The 21,317-nt window shown below is 49.4% G+C and overlaps 1 protein-coding gene across 1 annotated transcript in view; it reads left to right on the top strand.

The window, feature by feature from the left end:
• The window catches only part of ptpa (protein phosphatase 2 phosphatase activator), a 77,146-nt gene extending 63,535 nt beyond the window's left edge, over positions 1-13,611 (top strand). The window contains exons 8-9 of the mRNA XM_070863584.1: positions 761-868; positions 12,274-13,611. Of these exons, the coding sequence (XP_070719685.1) occupies positions 761-868; positions 12,274-12,348 (183 nt within the window). The 3' untranslated portion in view covers positions 12,349-13,611. The remainder of the gene's footprint in view (positions 1-760; positions 869-12,273) is intronic.
• The last annotated feature ends 7,706 nt before the right edge of the window (positions 13,612-21,317 follow it).

Below are 21,317 nucleotides of genomic sequence, written 5' to 3'. Positions count from 1 at the left end.
CCAGTGGTGGAGGGAGTGAATGTTTAAGGTGGTAGATGGGATGCCGATCAAGTGGGCTGCTTTGACCTAGATGGTGTTGAGCTGCTTGAGTTTTTGAGTGATGACTGAATTAAAAAAAAAATTTCTACGTAATTCTACATTACCACGTTCTACCCTACGTAAACTAGAGGTGATCCAAAACTCGGCAGTCCATGTCCTAACTCGCACCAAGTCCCGCTCACTCAGTACCCCCTGTGCTCGCTGACCTACATTGGCTTCCAGTTAAGCAACACCTCGATTTCAAAATTCTCATCTTTATTTTCAAATCCCTCCATGCCCTCGCCCCTCCCTATCTCTGCAATCTCCTCCAGGCCCACATCCCCCCCCCCCCCCCCCCCCCGCAACATGTCTGCGCTCCTCTAATTCTGCCCTCCTGAGCATCTCCGATTGTAATCTCTCAACCATCGGTGGCCGTGCCTTCTGTAGCCTGGGCCTCAAGCTCTGGAACTCCCTCCCTAAACCTCTCTACCTCTCTTTCCTCCTTCAAAACGCTCCTTAAAACCTACCACTTTGACCAAGCTTTTGGTCACCTGCGCTAATTTCTCCTTATGCGGCTCGGTATCAAATTTTTTATCTCATAATCCTCCTGTGAAGCGCCAAGGGATGTTTCACTATGTTAAAGGTGCTATATAACTACATGTTGCTGTAGCAGTAGTTTGCCTGATGGCTGCGTGTGTTTGTGTGTACAAGTCAGTAATGCCACGCATGTTTGTTTGTCCAGATGAAGACCGGCCCCTTCGCAGAGCATTCCAACCAGCTGTGGAACATCAGTGCTGTCCCGGCATGGTCCAAAGTTAACCAGGGACTGATTCGAATGTACAAGGCGGAGGTGAGTGCCACTTAAAGAGCAGTTAACCCTGACCAGTGCCCCGGTGGCCCAGCAGGTAAGGGCAGCGACTGGTGTCGTACGAAAGCTAACTTGTGACGTTCCTTGAGACAAGTTGTGTGTTGAAGACACGATGTGAATGCAAGGTGTAGTGAGTTAATTTATCCTGGCACTGGCCGCATTCATAGGGGCTCGGTGGTTCGCTACACTGTTCCCGGCAGGGGTTTCTACTCCAGATCAACATCCAGAGACTCGTGCAAACCTGCGTTAACCAGCTTGTGCTCAGCTGGGATGCCCTCCCCAGTCGAATAGACTTGAAGACTGGGCACTCTGGTGAGGTTGTGGGTTCAAGTCCCACTCCAGAGACTTGAGCGCAAAATCTAGGCTGACACTCCCAGTGCAGTACTGAGGGAACACCGCACTGTCGGAGGGGCAGTACAGAGGGAGCGCTGCACTGTCGATGGGCAGTACTGAGGGAGGACCGCACTGTCGGAGGGGCAGTACTGAGGGAGCACCGCACTGTCGGAGGGGCAGTACAGAGGGAACACCGCACTGTCGGAGGGGCAGTACAGAGGGAACACCGCACTGTCGGAGGGGCAGTACTGAGGGAGCGCCGCACTGTCGGAGGGGCAGTACTGAGGGAGGACTGCACTGTCGGAGGGGCAGTACAGAGGGAGTGCCGCACTGTCATAGGGGCAGTACAGAGGGACCGCTGCACTGTCGAGGGGCAGTACTGAGGGAGCGCTGCACTATCGGAGGGGCAGTACTGAGGGAGCGCTGCACTATCGGAGGGGCAGTACTGAGGGAGCGCCGCACTGTCGGAGGGGCAGTACAGAGGGAGCGCCGCACTGTCGGAGGGGCAGTACTGAGGGAGCGTCGCACTGTCGGAGGGGCAGTACTGAGGGAGCGCTGCACTGTTGGAGGGGCAGTACTGAGGGAGCGCTGCACTGTCGGAGAGGTAGCACTGAGGGAGTTGGGCGGTGTGTGGTGCGACAGGGGTGTTGTAGATTTGGATGGGTGGGGGTCGGGAAACCGTTTCAGAGAAGGTGGGACTGACCTTCCGTTACACTGCTGTGCCCCTTTAAGCTGTTGGCGTGGGAGGAAGTGTTGGAGACAGCAGTCGTGGGCCAGCCTCCTTCCTGCAGCCCTGTCCCTCCACCAAAGGAAGCTGAGTTAAATGTTTCTCGAGGCTAAATAATGCACAAAGGCAGCTTGTTGCTGCAGCAGGCGAGTGAGAGGGATGCAGGAACCCGTGTGGTCTTTTCCTTACTGCGCTATTTCATTCCCACTCCCTGCATTCATCAAATGTTATTCACACTTTCTTTAAATTGTTGCTGCTGGGTGGGGGGTGGGGTTAGAGTTTTTAATTTGAGCAGCATGCTTTACTTTATTTGTAAGCTCTGAAATACCTTTTTTTCATAAATTGCATAGAACTTGCAGCACAGAAACAGGCCATTCAGCCCTGCTGGATCATGCCTGTGTTTATTCTCCACATGAGTTTCCTCCCACTTTTCTTCATCTCACCCCGTCAACATATAGAATTAAGGAAATTTACAGCACGGAAGGAGGCCATTTCGGCCCATCGTGTCCGCGCAGGCCACCTAATCCCACTTTCCAGCTCTAAGTCCGTAGCCCTGTAGGTTACAGCACTTTACGTGCACATACAAGTACTTTTTAAATGTGGGGAGTGTTTCTGCCTCTACCACCCTTTCAGGCAGAGTTCCAGACCCTGACCACCCTCTGGGTGAAGAAATTTCCCCTTATATCTCCTCTAAATCACCTACCAATTACTTTAAATCTATGCCCCCTGGTTGTTGACCCCTCTGCCAAGGGAACCAGGTCCTTCCTACCCACTCTATCCAGGCCCCTCATAATTTTATACACCTCAATCAGGTCTCCCCTCAGTCTCCTCTGTTCCAAAGAAAACAGACCCAGCATCTCCAATCTTTCCTCATAGTCAAAATTCTCCTGTCCAGGCAACATTCTTGTAAATCTCCTCTGCATCCTTTCCAGAGCAATCACATCTTTTCTGTAATGTGGTGACCAGAACTGCACACAGTACTCTAGCTGCAGCCTAACCAGTGTTTTATACAGTTCAAGCATAACCTCCTTGTTCTTCTATTTCATGCCTCGACTAATAAAGGCAAGTATTCCATATGCCTTCTTAACCACCTTATCTACCTGGCCTGCTACTTTCAGGGATCTATGGACCTGCACTCCAAGGTTCCTTTGTTCCTCTACACTTTTCAGTGTTGTACCATTCAATGTATGTTCCTTTGCCTCGTTAGACCTCCCCAAATGCATTACCTCACACTTATCTGGATTGAATTCCATTTGCCACTATTCTGCCCACCTGACCAGTACACTGATATCTTCCTGCAGTCTGCAGCTATTTTCTTCATTATCAACCACACAATCTATTTTAGTGTCATCTGCAAACTTCTTAATCATACCCCCAACATTTAAGTCCAAGACATTTATATATACCACAAAAAGCAAGGGACCCAGCACTGAGCCCTGCGGAACCCCACTGGATACAGCCTTCCAGTCACAAAAACACCTGTCAACCATTACCCTTTGCTTCCTGCCTCCGAGACAATTTTGGATCCAACTTGCCACTTTGCCCTAGATCCCATGGGCTATTACTTTCATGACCAGTCTGCCATGTGGGACCTTATCAAAAGCTTTGCTAAAATCCATATACATTACATCATACACACTGTCCTAATCGACCCTCCTGGTTACCTCCTCAAAAAATTCAATCAAGTTAGTCAGACACGACCTTCCCGTGACAAATCCATGCTGACTGTCCTTGATCAATCCGTGTCTTTCCAAATGAAGATTTATCCTGTCCCGTAGGATTTTTTCCAATAAATTTTCCCACCACTGAAGTTAGGCTGACTGGCCTGTAATTACTCGGTCTATTCCTTTCTCCATTTTTAAACAAAGGTACATTAGCAGTCCTCCAGTCCTCTGGCACCACACCTGTAGCCAGAGAGGACTGGAAAATGATGGTCAGAGCCTCTGCTATTTCCTCTTTTGCTTCTCTTAACAGCCTGGGATACAATTCATCCGGGCCTGGGGATTTATCCACTTTCAAAGCTGCTAAGACCCTTAATACTTCCTCTCTATCCTTCTATTCCTTTCTCCTTTGTGTGTTTATCTAGCTTCGTCTTAAATACGTCTATACCATTCGCCTCAACCCCTCCCTGTGGTAGTGAGTTCCACATTCTCACCACTCTGGGTAAAGTCAGCATAGGAAGATTTGCTTCCACTCTTAGCATGAGTTCTCAGGTGACTGAACAGTCCAATACGAGAACCACAGTACTGTCACAGGTGGGACAGATAGTCTTGAGGGAAGAGGTGGGTGGGACTGGTTTGCCGCACGCTCTTTCCGTTGCCTGCGCTTGATTTCTGCATGCTCTCGGCAATGAGACTCTAGGTGCTCAGCACCCTCACGGATGCACTTCCTCCACTGAGGGCGGTCTTTGGCCAGGGACTCCCAGATGTCAGTGGGTAAAGAGATTTCTCCTGAATACCCTGTTGGATTTATTAGTGACAACCTTGTATTGATGGCCCCTGGTTCTGTTCTCCCCCACATGTGGAAACATCATCTCTACGTCAACCCAGTCGAACCCCTTCATAATTTTAAAGACAACAACTTGTATTTATAAAGCACCTTTAACGTAGTGAAATGTCCCAAGGCGCTTCACAGGAGTATTATGAGATTAAAAACTTTCTATCAGGTCACCCCTCAGCTTTCTCTTTTCTGGACAGAAGAACCCCAACCTGTTGAAACTTTCCTGATAGTGCCACTGGTGAGCATCAGCACTTGCGCCGCTGAGCCAGCAAGCCGTGGGTTCAAGTCCCACTCCAGAAACCCGAGCACAAACTCTGGGCCAACACTCCCAGTGCAGCCCGGCAAGCTTCTTTAATTGGTGATTTCTGTGCTTATTTTTTAAGTGAAGAAAGCTTGGAAAACCTTGTGAAGGATTTGATTTTGCTGCTGCCTCCCTTTGGCCGAGGCCTCCCCTTGCCGGGGTACGGAATCCACGGGCTCTCCAGTACCTCGCTCGGATGGCTGATCTTTGCGCGCCAGCCCAGAACGTGTGCATCGGCAGGCTATTCAACCGTGCAGGGCATCACGCCAAGCACCCTTGGGGCACTGAGGCCAACAGCAGGGGTGCTTGGTATCGCTGCCCGTTGAGCTCCGTTAACTCTGTGCAGGCCGAGAGTCAAACATTGAATCTTACAGCAGAGGCCCATCGTGCCTGTGTCGGCCCTTTGAAAGAGCGATCCCATTCCCCCATTCGCACCCACCCCCTCTGCTCTTTCCCCAAACCCCTTGCAAATTTTTCCTTTTCAAGTATTTATCCGATTCCCTTTTGTAAGTCGCAATTGAATCTGCTCTCACCGCCCTTTCAGGCAGCGCGTTCCCGATCACAACAACTCTCTGTGTAAAATGCATTTCTCCTCGTCTTCCCACTGGTTCCGTTACCAATTATCTTAAGTCTGTGTCCTCGAGTTACCGACCCCCTGCCAGTGGAAACAGTTTCTCTGTATTTACTCTATTAAAACCCCTCATAGTTTTGAACACCTCTGTTAATGTTTTGACAGGATATGTGACTGTGGGCTGGATTTTTTTTTGGGGGGGGGGGGTAGTTTGTCCGCTCTCCCCCTGGGCCACTTGATCCAGTTGTAGCATCTACTGTCACCCTGCTGACTCAGTACAGACCATGGATTAAACCTGCGATCTGTTGCTGTGGTTTAGTACCACACTGGGTGGTCCAAGTTCCCACAGGCATCTGGGTTGCCATGACATTCCTTTCTAAGTTTTCCCCTAGTCTCCCATACTCTGTATCTATGCTGTGCCTGCCCTGGGAGTGTTTGATGGGACAGTGTAGAGGGAGCTTTACTCTGTATCTAACCCCCTGTACCTGCCCTGGGAGTGTTTGATGGGACAGTGTAGAGGGAGCTTTACTCTGTATCTAACCCCCTGTACCTGCCCTGGGAGTGTTTGATGGGACAGTGTAGAGGGAGCTTTACTCTGTATCTAACCCCTTGTACCTGCCCTGGGAGTGTTTGATGGGATAGTGTAGAGGGAGCTTTACTTTGTATCTAACCCCGTGCTGTACCTGCCCTGGGAGTGTTTGATGGGACAGTGTAGAGGGAGCTTTACTCTGTATCTAACCCCGTGCTGTACCTGCCCTGGGAGTGTTTGATGGGACAGTGTAGAGGGAGGTTTACTTTGTATCTAACCCCGTGCGGTACCTGCCCTGGGAGTGTTTGATGGGATAGTGTAGAGGGAGCTTTACTCTGTATCTAACCCGTGCTGTACCTGCCCTGGGAGTGTTTGATGGGACAGTGTAGAGGGAGCTTTACTCTGTATCTAACCCCGTGCTGTACCTATCCTGGGAGTGTTTGATGGGACAGTGTAGAGGGAGCTTTACTCTGTATCTAACCCCGTGCTGTACCTATCCTGGGAGTGTTTGATGGGACAGTGTAGAGGGAGCTTTACTCTGTATCTAACCCGTGCTGTACCTGCCCTGGGCTATTTGATACTGCCAGTGCATTTGTAATAAGCACAAAAACTGTTTTCCAGTGCATTTCATTGAACTCTGCTCATCCTTCCTGTTTCTTTGGGCAGCTCTCTGTGCTTTGAGCTCTGGGTGACGTCAGTTTAGAAGACTGTTCATTGTTAGCCGTCTCTCAGCTCCTGCTGTCCCTGAGCGAGCCTAGCCTGTGAAGCTTGGTCAGCCATCGAGCTGTCAGGACCTCTGACAGATCCTCGCCACATTCCTGGCATTCCGGCTCTCTCCCTGACTCCCGCCTTCACCCCCCTCGGTTACATCACTGAAGGCTTTTTGTGAAAAAAGTTAAAAGTTACCATGTGGCTTTTTGTTCCAGTGATCTTGGCAGCTTCCAACTATTTGCCTCATAATCAGTGCGTCTCTGAGAGGAACAAAAAGGAATACATTTATATAGTACCTTTCACCATCTCAGGACTTCTCAAAGCGCTTTACAGCCAATGAAGTACTTTTGAAGTGCAGCCACTGTTGTGATGTAGGAAACGCGGCAACCACTTTGCACACAGCAAGCTCTCGCAAATAGCAGTGTGATAATGACCCGATAATCTGTTCTAGTGATGTTGGTTGAGGGATAAATATTGGTCCCAGGACACACTGAATAACTCCCCTGCACTTCTTCGAAATAGTGCCATAGGATCTTTTATGTCCTCCTGAGAGAGCAGCCGGGGCCACAATTTAACGTCTCATCCGAAAGATGGCAGCTCCGACAGTGCGGCGCTCCCTCAGTACTGCCCCTCCGACAGTGCGGCGCTCCCTCAGTACTGCCCCTCCGACAGTGCGGCGCTCCCTCAGTACTGCCCCTCCGACAGTGCGGCGCTCCCTCAGTACTGCCCCTCCGACAGTGCGGCGCTCCCTCAGTACTGCCCCTCCGACAGTGCGGCGCTTCCTCAGTACTGCCCCTCCGACAGTGCGGCGCTCCCTCAGTACTGCCCCTCCGACAGTGCGGCGCTCCCTCAGTACTGCCCCTCCGACAGTGCGGCGCTTCCTCAGTACTGCCCCTCCGACAGTGCGGCGCTCCCTCAGTACTGCCCCTCCGACAGTGCGGCGCTCCCTCAGTACTGCCCCTCTGACAGTGCGGCGCTCCCTCAGTACTGCCCCTCCGACAGTGCGGCGCTCCCTCAGTACTACCCCTCTGACAGTGCGGCGCTCCCTCAGTACTGCCCCTCCGACAGTGCGGCGCTCCCTCAGTACTGCCCCTCCGACAGTGCGGCGCTCCCTCAGTACTGCCCCTCCGACAGTGCGGCGCTCCCTCAGTACTGCCCCTCCGACAGTGCGGTGCTCCCTCAGTACTGCCCCTCCGACAGTGCGGTGCTCCCTCAGTACTGCCCCTCCGACAGTACGGCGCTCCCTCAGTCCTGCATTAGAGTGGCAGCCTGGATTTTTTTGCATAAGTCTCTGGAGTGGGACTTGAACCCAGGGCCTTCTGACTCTGAGGCGAGACTGCTACGCACTGAGTCATGACTGACACGCTGGATTGTCATTTCGACAACATTTCCGAATTCTTTTTAAAATTTCTCTTGTTGCGCTCATTGTGTTTGGTCCGGCGGAGCTTGTTCTGCTCGGTTCTGACCTGATCATTAACATTACAGAGGCTGATAACCGCTGCCTCTCTTTTAGAATTGCTGGTTAGAGGCAGCCTAGAATTAGACCGTTAGTATAGAAAACTCCATTATAATTGCATTTAAGGGGAAGTTTGATCATTACATGAGGAAGAGCGGAATAAAAGGATATGTTGATAGGGTGAGATGAAGAGGCTGGTGTGGAGCGTAAATACTGGCATGGACCAGTTGGGCCGAATGGCTTGTTTCTGTGCTGTACATTCTATGTAATCTGTAGTGGTTTAATACAGTCAGCGCCTGAGCCCATCCACCACTGTAAACACTCACTCCCTCCACCACCGGCGCACCGTGGCTGCAGTGTGTGCCGTCTACAAGATGCACTGCAGCAACTCGCCAAGGCTTCTTCAACAGCACCTCCCAAACCCGCGATCTCTATCTCCTAGAAGGACAAGGGTAGCAGGCGCAATGGGAACACCACCACCTCCAAGTTCCCCTCCGAGTCACACAACACCCTGACTTGGAAATATATCGGCCGTTCCTTCATCATCCCTGGGTCAAAATCCTGGAACTCCCTCCCCAACTGCACTATGGGAGCACCTTCACCACATGGACTGCAGCGGTTCAAGAAGGCGGCTCACCACCACCTTCTCAAGGGCGATTAGGGATGGGCAATAAATGTTGGTCACATCTCCAGAATTAATATATTTTTTGAAAGAAATATATTTAGCGTTTTGTCTTTGAAAATATTTGGATTTCCATGTTGGTAGGAAAATAATCAGATGACCCTCGGTGCTGACTTCCCCAGTTACAGTAAATAGTTTCTCACCCTTTCAAAACCTTTTATAATTTAAAAAGATCCCAATTAGATCTCCTCTTAGCCTCCTCTGTTCCAGTGGAAATGGCTCCAGTATCTTGACATTCCTCATAACTATAGTTACCCATCCTAGTGAATCTACCTTGTACACACTCTATGCTTTGAATGTGCTTTCCCTTAAGTGCTTTCTAACTGAGGCCTAACCAGTTGTACAAATGTATCCTTACTCCGTTAAATCGAGGCCCCGTCTGCTCTCTCAGGTGGACGTAAAAGTAACCACGACACTTTTGAAAAGAGCAGGGGAGCTATCCCTGGTGTCCTGGGCCAATATTTATCCCTCAATCAACATAACCAAAAAACAGATTATCTGGTCATTATCACATTGCTGTTTGTGGGAGCTTGCTTGTGCGTAAATTGGCTGCTGTGTTTCCCACATTCATCATCATAGGCAGTCCCTCGAAATGAGGATGACTTGCTTCCACGCCGAAAAGGGATGAGTTCACAGGTGTTTCAATGAAGGACCTAATATTCCAGATCCCGAACTACATGTTGAAGGGTGGAAGATGCCTGTGTGTGGATTTTTTAACGTGGGGTGACCGTTGCACACCAGCCACCAGACGGGCTTGACAGAGCTAGGTCTCGGTCTAGTGGCAAGGGTTGACCAGGACGACTGGAGACCTGCTCTGCTGCACGGATCTAGTGCGCACACATATCGCAGTGTGGGCTGGGCCCGTGCTGCCCCCTGGGCCCTCGCCTCTCCTGGGCCCCGAACTCTCACCTCTCCTGGGCCCCGATCACATCCCTCTGCGAACTCTTGCCGCTCCTTCGCCCCGACCTCGCCGCTCCTGCCCGCACTGCAATCAGCCGTCGCCCTCCTGCAGCAGCACGCGCTGCTCCCTGCCGTGGTATGCCACTGCACACTGCTCCCTCCAATGGCCCGGCCTGCTGATGGTCTTGCAGGCCGGGACCTACATTACAGCAGTGACCACACTCCAAAAGTATTTCATTGGATGTAAAGCGCTTTGAGGCATCCAGTGGTTGTCAAAGACACTGTATAAATTCAAGTCTTTCTTTCTTTACTCTTTGCTCCTATTGATTAAATCCAAAGAGATGTTGGCATTAAGAGTACTATAGAATCACACAGCACAGTAAGAGGCCATTCAGCCCATCTTGCCTGTGCCAGCTCTTTGAAAGACAATCCGATTAGTCCCACTCGGCCCCTGCTCTTTCCTCATACCCCTGCAAACTTCTCCTTTTCAAGTATTTATCCAATTCCCTTTTGAAAGTTACTATTGAATCTGCTTCCACCGCCCTTTCAGGCAGCACATTTCAGATCACAAAACTCGCTGTGTTTATAAAAAAAAATTCTCCTCATCTTCCCCCCCACCCCTGGTTCTTCTGCCAATGATCTTGAATCTTTGTGTCCTCCAGCTGGAGTGAAGACATGCCTGGGCCCCAAGCTCTGGAACTCCCTGCCTAAACCTTTCCGCCTCGCTACCTCTCTTTCCTCCTTCAAGTCGCTCCTTAAAACCGACCTCTGTGACCAAGCCTGTCCTAATTTCTACTCATGCGGCTCGGTGTCAAATTTTTACATCTCAATACTCCTGTGAAGCACCTTGGGATGTTTCACTATGTTAAAGACGCTATATAAATATAAGTTATTGTTCATCTCTCTTTAATCCCGTTCACCTGCTCTTTCTGCACATCCCTCAATACACTTGCTTCCAAAGCAAGTATCTGTCTCCCTTCCTGTATTCATCCTTTGACTTTGTAAAAAGGGCAAAAAAAGACTTGCATTTACATGAGAGAACGATACAATCTTGCAGCACAGCAAGAGGCCATTGGGCCCACGGTGCCTGTGCCGGCTCTTTGAAAGAGCTGTCCAATTAGTCCCACTCTCCCTGCTCTTTCCCCATCGCCCTGCAAATTATTTCCCTTCAATCAGGTGTCTGGATCCATGCTTAATACTCCACCTGCCATCGAACTAAGGTTTCAGTAAAGTTCAATATTACCCTCTCGCCTTTATATTCTATATACTCTAAATGCAAAACTAATTGCAGGTTGAACCTCCCTTATCCAGAACCACCCCTCGTCTGGAACCATTCCCGGCCACCGGGTGGCGCATGCGCAGAACTCCAACATGAACAAATTGAAGTCCTTCCTCGCTGCCAACTCCCGCAATTGCTGGCCTGACCCCACGATCCACCGCCCCCCTACCCCCGTCCCCATGATCTCTCTGCCGCACTCCCAGCCCCAAGCCAGAAACCTCAGTTATCCCCTTGCTCAATACCTGTTCCAATTTAACGTGACCACCCCTGGTCTGGAAAAATCCCTTATCCGGAACAGGCCAGGTCCTGAGGTTTCTGGATAAGGGAGATTCAACCTGTAATTAGGAAGGTAAATGGAATGTTGGTCTTTATTGCAAGGGGGATAGAGTATAAAAGCAGAGAAGTCCTGCTACATCTGTACAGGGCGTTGGTGAGGCCACACCTAGAGTACTGCATACAGTTTTGGTCTCCTTATTTAAGGAGGGATATACTTGCATTGGAGGCTGTTCAGAGAAGGTTCATGAGGTTGATTCCTGAGATGAGGGGGTTGTCATATGAAGATAGGTTGAGTAGGTTGGGCCTATACTCATTGGAGTTTAGAAAAATGAGAGGTGATCTTATTGAAACATTTAAGATTCTGAGGGGGCTCGACAGGGTAGATGCAGAGAGAATGTTTCCCCTCGTGGGGGAATCTAGAACTAGGGGGCATAGTTTCAGAATAAGGGGTTGCCCATTTAAAATGGAGATGAGGAGGAATTTCTACCCTGAGGGTTGTGAATCTTTGGAATTCTCTGTCCCAGAGAGCTGTGGAGGCTGGGTCATTGAATATATTTAAGGTGCAGATAGACAGATTTTTGAACAACATGGGAGTAGAGGGTTATGGGGAGTGGGCAGGAAAGTGGAGCTGAAGCCAAGATCAGATCAGCCATGATCTTATTGAATGGCGGAGCAGGCTTGATGGGCTAAATGGCCTACTCCTGCTCCTATTTCTTATGTTCTGAACATAGTAAAATGTCCCAAGGCGCTTCACAGGAGCGTAAATTATGCAACAAAATTGTCACCGAGCCAAAGGAGGAAAGATTAGGATAGGTGACCAAAAGCTTGGTCGAAGAGGTAGGTTTTGAGGAGCGTCTTAAAGGAGCAAAGAGAGATGGTGAGGTATCGGGAGGGAATTCCAGAGCTTGGGGCCTAGGCAGCTGAAGGCACGGCCACCAGTGGTGGGGTGAAGGGACCGTGGGAGACACGGAAGGCCACAGATGGAGCAGCACAGTGTTCTGGGAGGGTTGTCAGGCTGGAGGAGGATGGGCGGCTAGCTCTTGTAGCCTATCCAGTCGCATCGGGAGGGTTTTCCCCGATCTTCCCCCCCCCCCCCCTAACGCGTCTCTGTTTTCCTCTCCAGTGCCTCGAGAAATTCCCAGTCATCCAGCACTTCAAGTTCGGCAGCTTGCTCTCCATCAACCCTGTGGGGTCCTGAGCCGAAAGGAAACGGGTGCCAGAAACGTAGGCAGCCTGGGACCTACCGACCGGCTGCAAGAAAAACTACTTCCACCAAAAAAAAAACCATGACTATTTTTTTCCTTTAATACAATTTTTTTTTTTTTGGTTCTGTTTTAAGTTCGGACGTATCTCTGGAGTGAAATAGCGTGGATTTTTGACGGGGGCTCGCATTGCACAGGTGCAAACAGACGTCGAGCGAATTGGCTGTTGGCCGCCAGAGTTTGCCGGTTGGCAACCTCTTTGTTTCTGTTTCTCTCTCGCTCTCGCTCTCGCTCCTCTCTCTCTCTCTCTCTCTCTCTGGCACAATCTTCGATCTGCATCTCGGGTGTGACCACGTGAGCCGGCCTGTGGTGGGATTCGGCTCCCGCCGGGCCCTCGCATGTCACGGCGCTTCCTCCGCCGTCTTGCCGCCACACCCGTTCCCGCTGCCGCGACCAAAGCAGCTCTCGCTGACCCAGCAACTCCGCCGTGCTTTGCAACGCCGCGCAGCGATCGCGCCCCCTCCCTCCCCCCTCCCCCCTCCCGGGTAAGAGCCAGCAACGGAGTTCAGAATCCCCCACGATCGGTTTAAAAATCGCCCTCGGTTTAAGTTAAAACATTTTTTTTTAAAATCCATACGAAATGCTCTGCTGGATTAGATCATTACCTGAGCAGATAGCGACGCTAAAAATTCAACCCGTGCTGTCGGAATATCTCATTGACGGTGCAGGAGAGAGCTATGGGAATGTTAAAAAAATTAAATAGAATTAAAATCTAGAGAATGTGCCTTTAACACATTGGAAAAGGAATCTCCGCTAATCAAAACCAACAAGTGGCTTTTTCATTTTGAAAGAAAATAATTTAAATGCTTGCCTCATGCAGAGTAACAATTTTGTCCACGGTCATTCTCCATCCCCCCCCCCCCCCCGCCCCACAGTCCCCGGCTACTGTCTCAGAGACTTGATGCTTTTAATGAAGTAATTCACTCTAAACATATAGATTCTTTTTCAATAAAATTGGGACAGTACGGTGAAACAAAAAGGTATCACCCTCCCCGCTCCCCTCGCCCCCCCTACCCCTCTGCCCTCCTCCCCTTCTCCCCCCCGCTCCCCTCGCCCCCCCTACCCTTCTGCCCTCCTCCCCTTCTCCCCCCCGCTCCCCTCGCCCCCTACCCCTCTGCCCTCCTCCCCTTCTCCCCCCCGCTCCCCTCGCCCCCCCTACCCCTATGCCCTCCTCCCCTTCTCCCCCCCGCTCCCCTTCTCCCCCCCGCTCCCCTCGCCCCCCCTACCCCTCTGCCCTCCTCCCCTTCTCCCCCCCCGCTCCCCTCGCCCCCCCTACCCCTCTGCCCTCCTCCCTTCCCCCCCCCCCCCCCCCCCCACCCCCACCTCCCTTAGCACCCACTAGTTTCTCTGGATTTTAAGCGTCAGCTTTTAAATAAGGGATCGATCTCCGGCAACCGAAGTAACTGAAGTTTTCCATTCCTGATTTGGTTGAATATATCCGCTGCCTGCCATTCATATTTAAACAGTGAGTATAAATCTTGTTAGACGGAGTATTAGGCAATGCAGTATTTAAAGGATGTTGATAACCTCAGCCCTTTACAGTGTGTTAGCGTGCGTACCGAGGAATATTCAGAGGACAACGCCTGCAGTGTTTTATCAATGACACCTAAACCCCTCGCTGAAACGCACTCCTGTGATGTTATTGCATATAAACAAAATATAAAATTAAAGGGACTGTGGTTGCTCCAAAGCTGTTTGGTGAACATTTCTTTCTGTACCTTGAGCGGCCAACGCGATGATGGAACTTTTGCATTGACAAAGGTCCTTCTGCGGCTCAGCTGGTTTAGGTGGCTCGTGAGCCGAGAAGGTCTCCCAGATGCAATCCCTGGTTCATGCTGAGACTGCTCACCTCAGTCAGGGTGAGAGTAGGAGAACATAACATAAGAACATAAGAAATAGGAGCAGGAGTCGGCCATTTGGCCCCTCGAGCCTGCTCTGCCATTCAATAAGAGCATGGCTGATCTGATCCTGGCCTCAACTCCACTTCCCTGCCCGCTCCCCATAACCCTCGACTTCCCTATCGCTCAAAAATCTTGCCTATTTCCACCTTAAATATATTCAATGACCCAGCCTCCACAACTCTCTGGAGTAGAGAATTCCTCAGATTCACAACCCTCAGAGAAGAAATTCCTCTTCATCTCCATTTTAAATGGGCAACCCCTTATTCTGAAACTATGCCCCCTAGTTCTAGATTCCCTCATGAGGGGAAACAGCCTCTCTGCATTTCCCCTGTCAACCCCCCTCAGAATCTTATACGTTTCAATAAGATCATCTCTCATGCTTCTAAACATCAATGAGTACAGGCCCAACCTGCTCAACCTTTCTTCATAAGACAACCTCCTCATCTCAGGAATCAACCCAGTGAACTTTCTCTGACCTGCCTCCAATGTAAGTATATCCCTCCTTAAATAAGAAGACCAAAACTGTACACAGTGCTCCAGTACAACTGGCCTTGATACCTCTGGGTTAGGGAAGGGCAAATTAACCCAGGCCAGTGTCTAACCCTTCTGGTCACCACATTACAAGAAAGATGTGATTGCACTCGAGATGGTACAGAGGAGATTTACGAGGATGTTGCCTGGACTGGAGAATTTTAGCTATTGGGAAAGATTGGATAGGCTGGGGTTGTTTTATTTGGAATAGAAGAGGCTGAGGGGAGACCTTATTGGGGGAACGAGATAAAATGTTTAGGAAGGACCTGTTTACCATAGCAGGGGGGGCAAGAACCAGGAGGCATAGATTTAAAGTAATTGGTAGGAGGTTTAGAGAGGATTTGAGGAGAACTTTTTTCACCCAGAGGGTAGTGGGGGTCTGGAACTCGCTGCCTGAAAGGGTGGTAGAGGCAGAAACCCTCACCACATTTAAAAAGTACTTGGATGTGCACCTGAAGTGCTGTAACCTGCAGGGCTACGGACCGAGAGCTGGAATAGCTCTTTCTCGGCTAGTGCAGACACGATGGGCCAAATGGCCTCCTTCTGTGTCGTAATTTTTCTATGATTTCTAGTCCCCCTTTGCTAGGGGAATGGGATTAATTGGAGAGCTCGTTCAAAGGGTCAGCAATGGCCCGAATGGCCTCCCGTGCTGGATGATGCTATGATCTTGGCTGCTAGCCGGTGACTGTTTCTGCAAGTGAGCATGCTGAGGTGCGACACCCGCTGATACCCCTTGCGCGGAGCAGGCCAACATCCCTGCGAGGTTGCGGAGAGCCTATGCAAGACTCTATCATCGTGGCAGTTCCTCCTGGGCAGGAGCCCGACAGAACCAAACAACAATAATTTGCAGCCAGTGTTCTCTGCAAGCGGTACTTTGTTCTGCCTGGTCCATTTCTTTCAATACACGGCCCCTTTAAATCTCTGCTCATGCGCGGTATTTATAGTGTAAAAGCCAATGAGCAGCCTGCATGGGACCTTGCAGATTGCTGCGGTACGCACCTTAGCGGCAACATTGCTTGCCGCGCCTTTACCATAGCGATTGTCAAACAAAAATTGACACCAAACCACTTAAGGAGATATGGAGACAGGTGACTGAACGCTTGATCAAAGAGGTCGATTTTAAGGAGTGTCTTAAAGGGGAAGAGAGGCGGAGAGGTTTAGGGAGGGGATTCCAGAATTCCAGAGCTTAGGGTCCTGGCAACTGAAAGTACAGCCGCCATCAGGGATACTCAAGAGGTCAGAATTGGAGGAGCGCCGAGATCGCGGAGGGTTGTAGGACTGAAGGAAGTTAGAGATAGGGAGGAGAGAGACCATGGAGGGATTTGAACGCAAGAATTAGAGTTTTAGAATGCAGGAGTTACCTTCAATCACTGCCCTAGCTACGCAGATTGGCAGGAAATTTGCTTCTTGGCCTCCACCCTTTGCCTCTCAAGCGCAAGCACTGTGTGAGACTTCAGCATGTAATTCAGGCCGACACTCCCAGTGCAGTACTGAGGGAGCTCCGCTGCACTGTCGGAGGGGCAGTACTGAGGGAGCGCTGCACTGTCGGAGGGGCAGTACTGAGGGAGCACTGCACTGTCGGAGGGGCAGTTCTGAGGGAGCACTGCACTGTCGGAAAGGCAGTACTGAGGGAGTGCCGCACTGTCGGAGGGGCAGTACTGAGGAAGCACTGCACTGTCGGAGGGGCAGTACTGAGGGAGCACTGCACTGTCGGAGGGGCAGTACTGAGGGAGCACTGCTCTGTCGGAGGGGCAGTACTGAGGGAACTCTGCACTGTCGGAGGGGCAGTACTGAGGGAACTCTGCACTGTCGGAGGGGCAGTACTGAGGGAACTCTGCACTGTCGGAGGGGCAGTACTGAGGGAACTCTGCACTGTCGGAGGGGCAGTACTGAGGGAACTCTGCACTGTCGGAGGGGCAGTACTGCGGGAGCACTGCACTGTTGGAGGGGCAGTACTGAGGGAGTGCTGCACTGGTCGAGGAGCAGTACTGAGGGAGTGCCGCATTGTCTGATGTGCCATCTTTCAGATGAGACGTTAAACCAAGACCCCGTGGATATACAATATCCCGTGGCACTATGTCGAAGAAGAACAGGGGAGTTCTCCCTGGTGCCCTGGCTGATAATTATCCCTCGACCAACATCACAAACAGATTATTTGGCCATTATCACAAGAAATTGGCTGCCATGTTTCCCAACATTACATAAGAACATAAGAAATAGGAGCAGGAGTAGGCCACCTGGAATAAGATCACGGCTGATCTGATCATGGACTCAGCTCCACTTCCCTACCTGCTCCCCATAACCCTTTATTTCTTTATCGCTCAAAAATCAGTCTATCTTTGCCTTACATACATTAATGACCCAGCCTCCACAGCTCTCTGGGGAAGAGAATTCCACTGATTTACAACCCTCTGAGAGAAGAAATTCCTCCTCATCTGAGTTTTAAATGGGTGGCCCCTTATTCTGAGACTATGTCCCCTAGTTTTAGTTTCCCCTATAAGTGGAAATATCCTCTCTGCATCCACCTTGTTGAGTCCCCACATTATCTTGTATGTTTTGATAAGATCACCTCTCATTCTTCAGAACTCTAATGTGTATAGGCCCAACCTACTTAACCTATCTTCATAAGGCAGACAAAAAGCAGGAAACTATAGACCAGTTAGCCTAACATCTGTGGTTGGGAAAATGTTGGAGTCCATTATTAAATACACAGTAGCAGGACATTTGGAAAAGCATAATTCGGTCAGGCAGAGTCAGCGTGGATTTATGAAGGAGAAGTCATGTTTGACAAATTTTCTGGAATTCTTTGAGGATGTAATGCACAGGGTGGATAAAGGGGAACCAGTGGATGTGGTGTATTTGGACTTCCAGAAGGCATTTGACAAGGTGCCACATAAAAGGTTATTGCACAAGATCAAAGTTCACGGAGTTGGGGGTAATATATTAGCATGAATAGAGGATTGGCTAACTAACAGAGAACAGAGAGTTGGCAACCAGTAACTAGTGGGGTGCCGCAGGGATCAGTGCTGAGACCCCAACTATTTACAATCTATATTAACGACTTGGAAGAAGGGACGAAGTGTAATGTAGCTAAGTTTGCTGATGATACAAAGATGGGAGGAAAAGCAATGTGTGAAGAGGACACACAAAATCTGCAAAAGGACATAGCCAGGCTAAGTGAGTGGGCAAAAATTTGGCAGATGAAATAATGGTATAATGTTGGAAAGTGTGAGGTCATGCACTTTGGCAGAAAAAAATCAAAGAGCAAGTTATTATTTAAATGGAGAAAGATTGCAAAGTGCCGCAGTACAGCAGGACCTGGGGGTACTTGTGCATGAAATACAAAAGGATAGTATGCAGGTACAGCAAGTGATCAGGAAGGCCAATGGTATCTTGTCCTTTATTGCAAAGGGAATGGAGTATAAAAACAGGGAAGTCTTACTACAGCTATACAGGATATTAGTGAGGCCACACCTGGAATACTGCGTACAGTTTTGGTTTCCATATTTACGAAAGGATATACTTGCTTTGGAGGCAGTTCAGAGAAGGTTCACTAGGTTGATTCTGGGTATGAGGAAGTTGACTTATGAGGAAAGGTTGAGTAGGTTGGGCCTCTACTCATTGGAATTCAGAAGAATGAGAGGTGATCTTATCGAAATGTATAAGATTATGCGGGAGCTTGACAAGGTGGTTGCGGAGAGGATGTTTCCACTGATGGGGGAGACTAGAACTAGGGGGCATGGTCTTAGAATGATGGGCCATCCATTTAAAACACAGATGAGAAATTTCTTCTCCCAGAGGGTTGTAAATCTGTGGAATTCGCTGCCTCAGAGAGCTGTGGATGCTGAGACATTGAATAAATTTAAGACAGAAATAGACAGTTTCTTAAACAATGAGGGGATAAGGGGTGATGGGGAGCGCGCAGGGAAGTGGAGCTGAGTCCATGATCAGATCAGCCATGATCTTATTGAATGGCGGAGCAGGCTCGAGGGGCCAAATGGCCTACTCCTGTTCCTATTTCTTATATTCTTATATTATCTCCGGAATCAACCTAGTGAACTTTCTCTGAACAGTCTCCTATGCAAGTATATCCTTCCTTAAATACAGCGACCAAAACTGCACGCAGTACTCCAGGTGTGGCCTCACCAATACCCTGTACAGTTATTGCTGGACTTCTCTGCTTTTATACTCTATCCCCCTTGCAATAAAGACCAACATTCCATTTGCCTTCCTGATTACTTGATCTACCACAGAATGTTGTTGAGGCCAATTCACTAAATATATTCAAAAAGGAGTTAGATGTAGTCCTTACTACTAGGGGGATCAACGGGTATGGTGAGAAAGCAGGAATGGGGTACTGAAGTTGCATGTTCAGCCATAAACTCATTGAATGGCGGTGCAGGCTCGAAGGGCCGAATGGCCTACTCCTGCACCTATTTTCTATGTTTCTATGTACCTGCATACTCACTTTTTGTGTTTCATGCACAAGGACCCCCAGGTCACTCTGTACTGCAACACTTTGCAATTTTTCTCCATTTAAATTATAATTTGCTTTTCTATTACAATAGTGACTACACTTCAAAAGTATTTAATTGGCCGAGAAGCACTTTGGGACATCCTGAGGTTGTGAAAGGTGCTATAGAAATGCAAGTCCTTCCTTTCCAATTATGTTACGGGAGAAAAAGATTTAACAGCAAAGATTTATCTTAATCCAGGGCAATGATGGGACACAGCCATGGTGGGCTAGGAAGGAGGGCCCATACATTCTGATCGCTAAACTTTGTCGACCCCTCGCACCACCAAATCTACTGGAAGGTGACTGGACACTGGGTGTGGTTAGGATCAAGCTCCACTGTGATATTCCTGCCTCTCACCCCTAAAGAATGGTCACTTGGCCACAACACCAGTTGGCAGCCAGAGCCCGTGGAACCGAACCCCAGTGTAATGCGCCATGTTCAGGGGAAGAAGGGGGAGAATGAAACTAAAAGGAATCAGTACATAGGAAGGAACACAGAGACAGAAGGTGGCCATTCAGCCCCTCGAACCTGTTCCACCATTCAATTCGATCATGGCTGATCTGTATCTTGTTTTCATCTGCACACCTTGGATGCATAACCCTGGATATCCTTTGCCGAACAAAAATCTATCAATTTCAGTTTTTACATTTTCAATTGACCCCCAGCCAAGTGGGGGGGGAAGAGTTTTCCAGATTCCCACCACCCTTTGTGCGCTGATCTAAAGCTTATTACAACAACGTGTATTTATATAGCGCCTTTAACATAGTGAAACGTCCCCAGGCGCTTCACAGGAGCATTATGCGGTAAGAATTTGACACCGAGCCACACAAGTAGAAATTAGCACAGGTGACCAAAAGCTCGGTCAAAGAGGTAGGTTTTAAGGAGCATCTTGAAGGAGGAAAGAGAGGTTTAGGCAGGGAGTTCCAGAGCTTGTGACGGCCACCGATGGTTGAGTGACTATATTAAACGCTGCAGGATTTTCTTGAACTGAAAACTGCAATTAAGACTACTTTTATAATAATTAAGGAGACACAATATAAAGACACAATATTACACAGTAAAACTGATGTTTTTCTTGACTGGCTCAGCAAAACTTACTAAAAGCAGCATTTGACACACATCAGTAGGCACCCTTGGATGCAGGTGTCATTTAGATGAAGCGCCACTGGAGGACGCTAGATCACAGAGCCCGGCACAGAATCAGGCAGACAGGAGCCAGGAAACTGCAGAGAGAGGACAGAGTGTCCGAGGGAGCCTTGGCTGAGACGCTTGTAGGTGTGTTAATACCTTGAGTCAATACCACAGTTTGGTCGCACATTAATATAAAAGAAAGGTCCCTTAGATGGCCCAACCGGTTTAAAGCAGCACGAGTCTCAGTCCCACAGAGCAGGAGGCTGCAGATTCGAAACTATGGCTGTGTAAAATGTTCTGATCTAATCCGGGTTGGCAGCAGGATGTGACAATTGCTCTCAGCAGCTACCTGGATTAGGGAGGGGAGGAATCAGACAGGCTCCTGATCGATATCCACTCCCTCTCGCTGGAACGTGTGTTGCGTAAATGCAGGATCGGGCTCGGTTGTGATGCCCGCCACAGTCGGATAGTCTGTCGACATTGACTGTTGCGGCTCTGCCATGAAGAATGGACACTTGGATGAGATACAACAGAGTCCATGGAATAGCAGCCCAAAAAGAGAGAAAAGGGGATAAAATAGACAATAAAAAAGGCCTGAATTGAATAAATTTTAAAGTGCTTTCAATCTAACCCACCCCGTAACACTCTTGATATAGCTGTAACACTGATATAACACACACCCCTCACTGTAACACTGATATAACCCACAGCACTCACTGTAACTCTGATATACCCCACACCTCTCACTAACTCTCCGATATACCCCACACCACTCACTGTAATTCTCTGATTATAAACCACACCTCTCACTGTAATTCTCTGATA

Source organism: Pristiophorus japonicus, chromosome 20, assembly GCF_044704955.1.
Source record: "Pristiophorus japonicus isolate sPriJap1 chromosome 20, sPriJap1.hap1, whole genome shotgun sequence".
NCBI lineage: Eukaryota > Metazoa > Chordata > Chondrichthyes > Pristiophoridae > Pristiophorus > Pristiophorus japonicus.
Note: the sequence above shows the minus strand (reverse complement) of the source record. Positions and strands in the feature narration are given on the sequence as shown.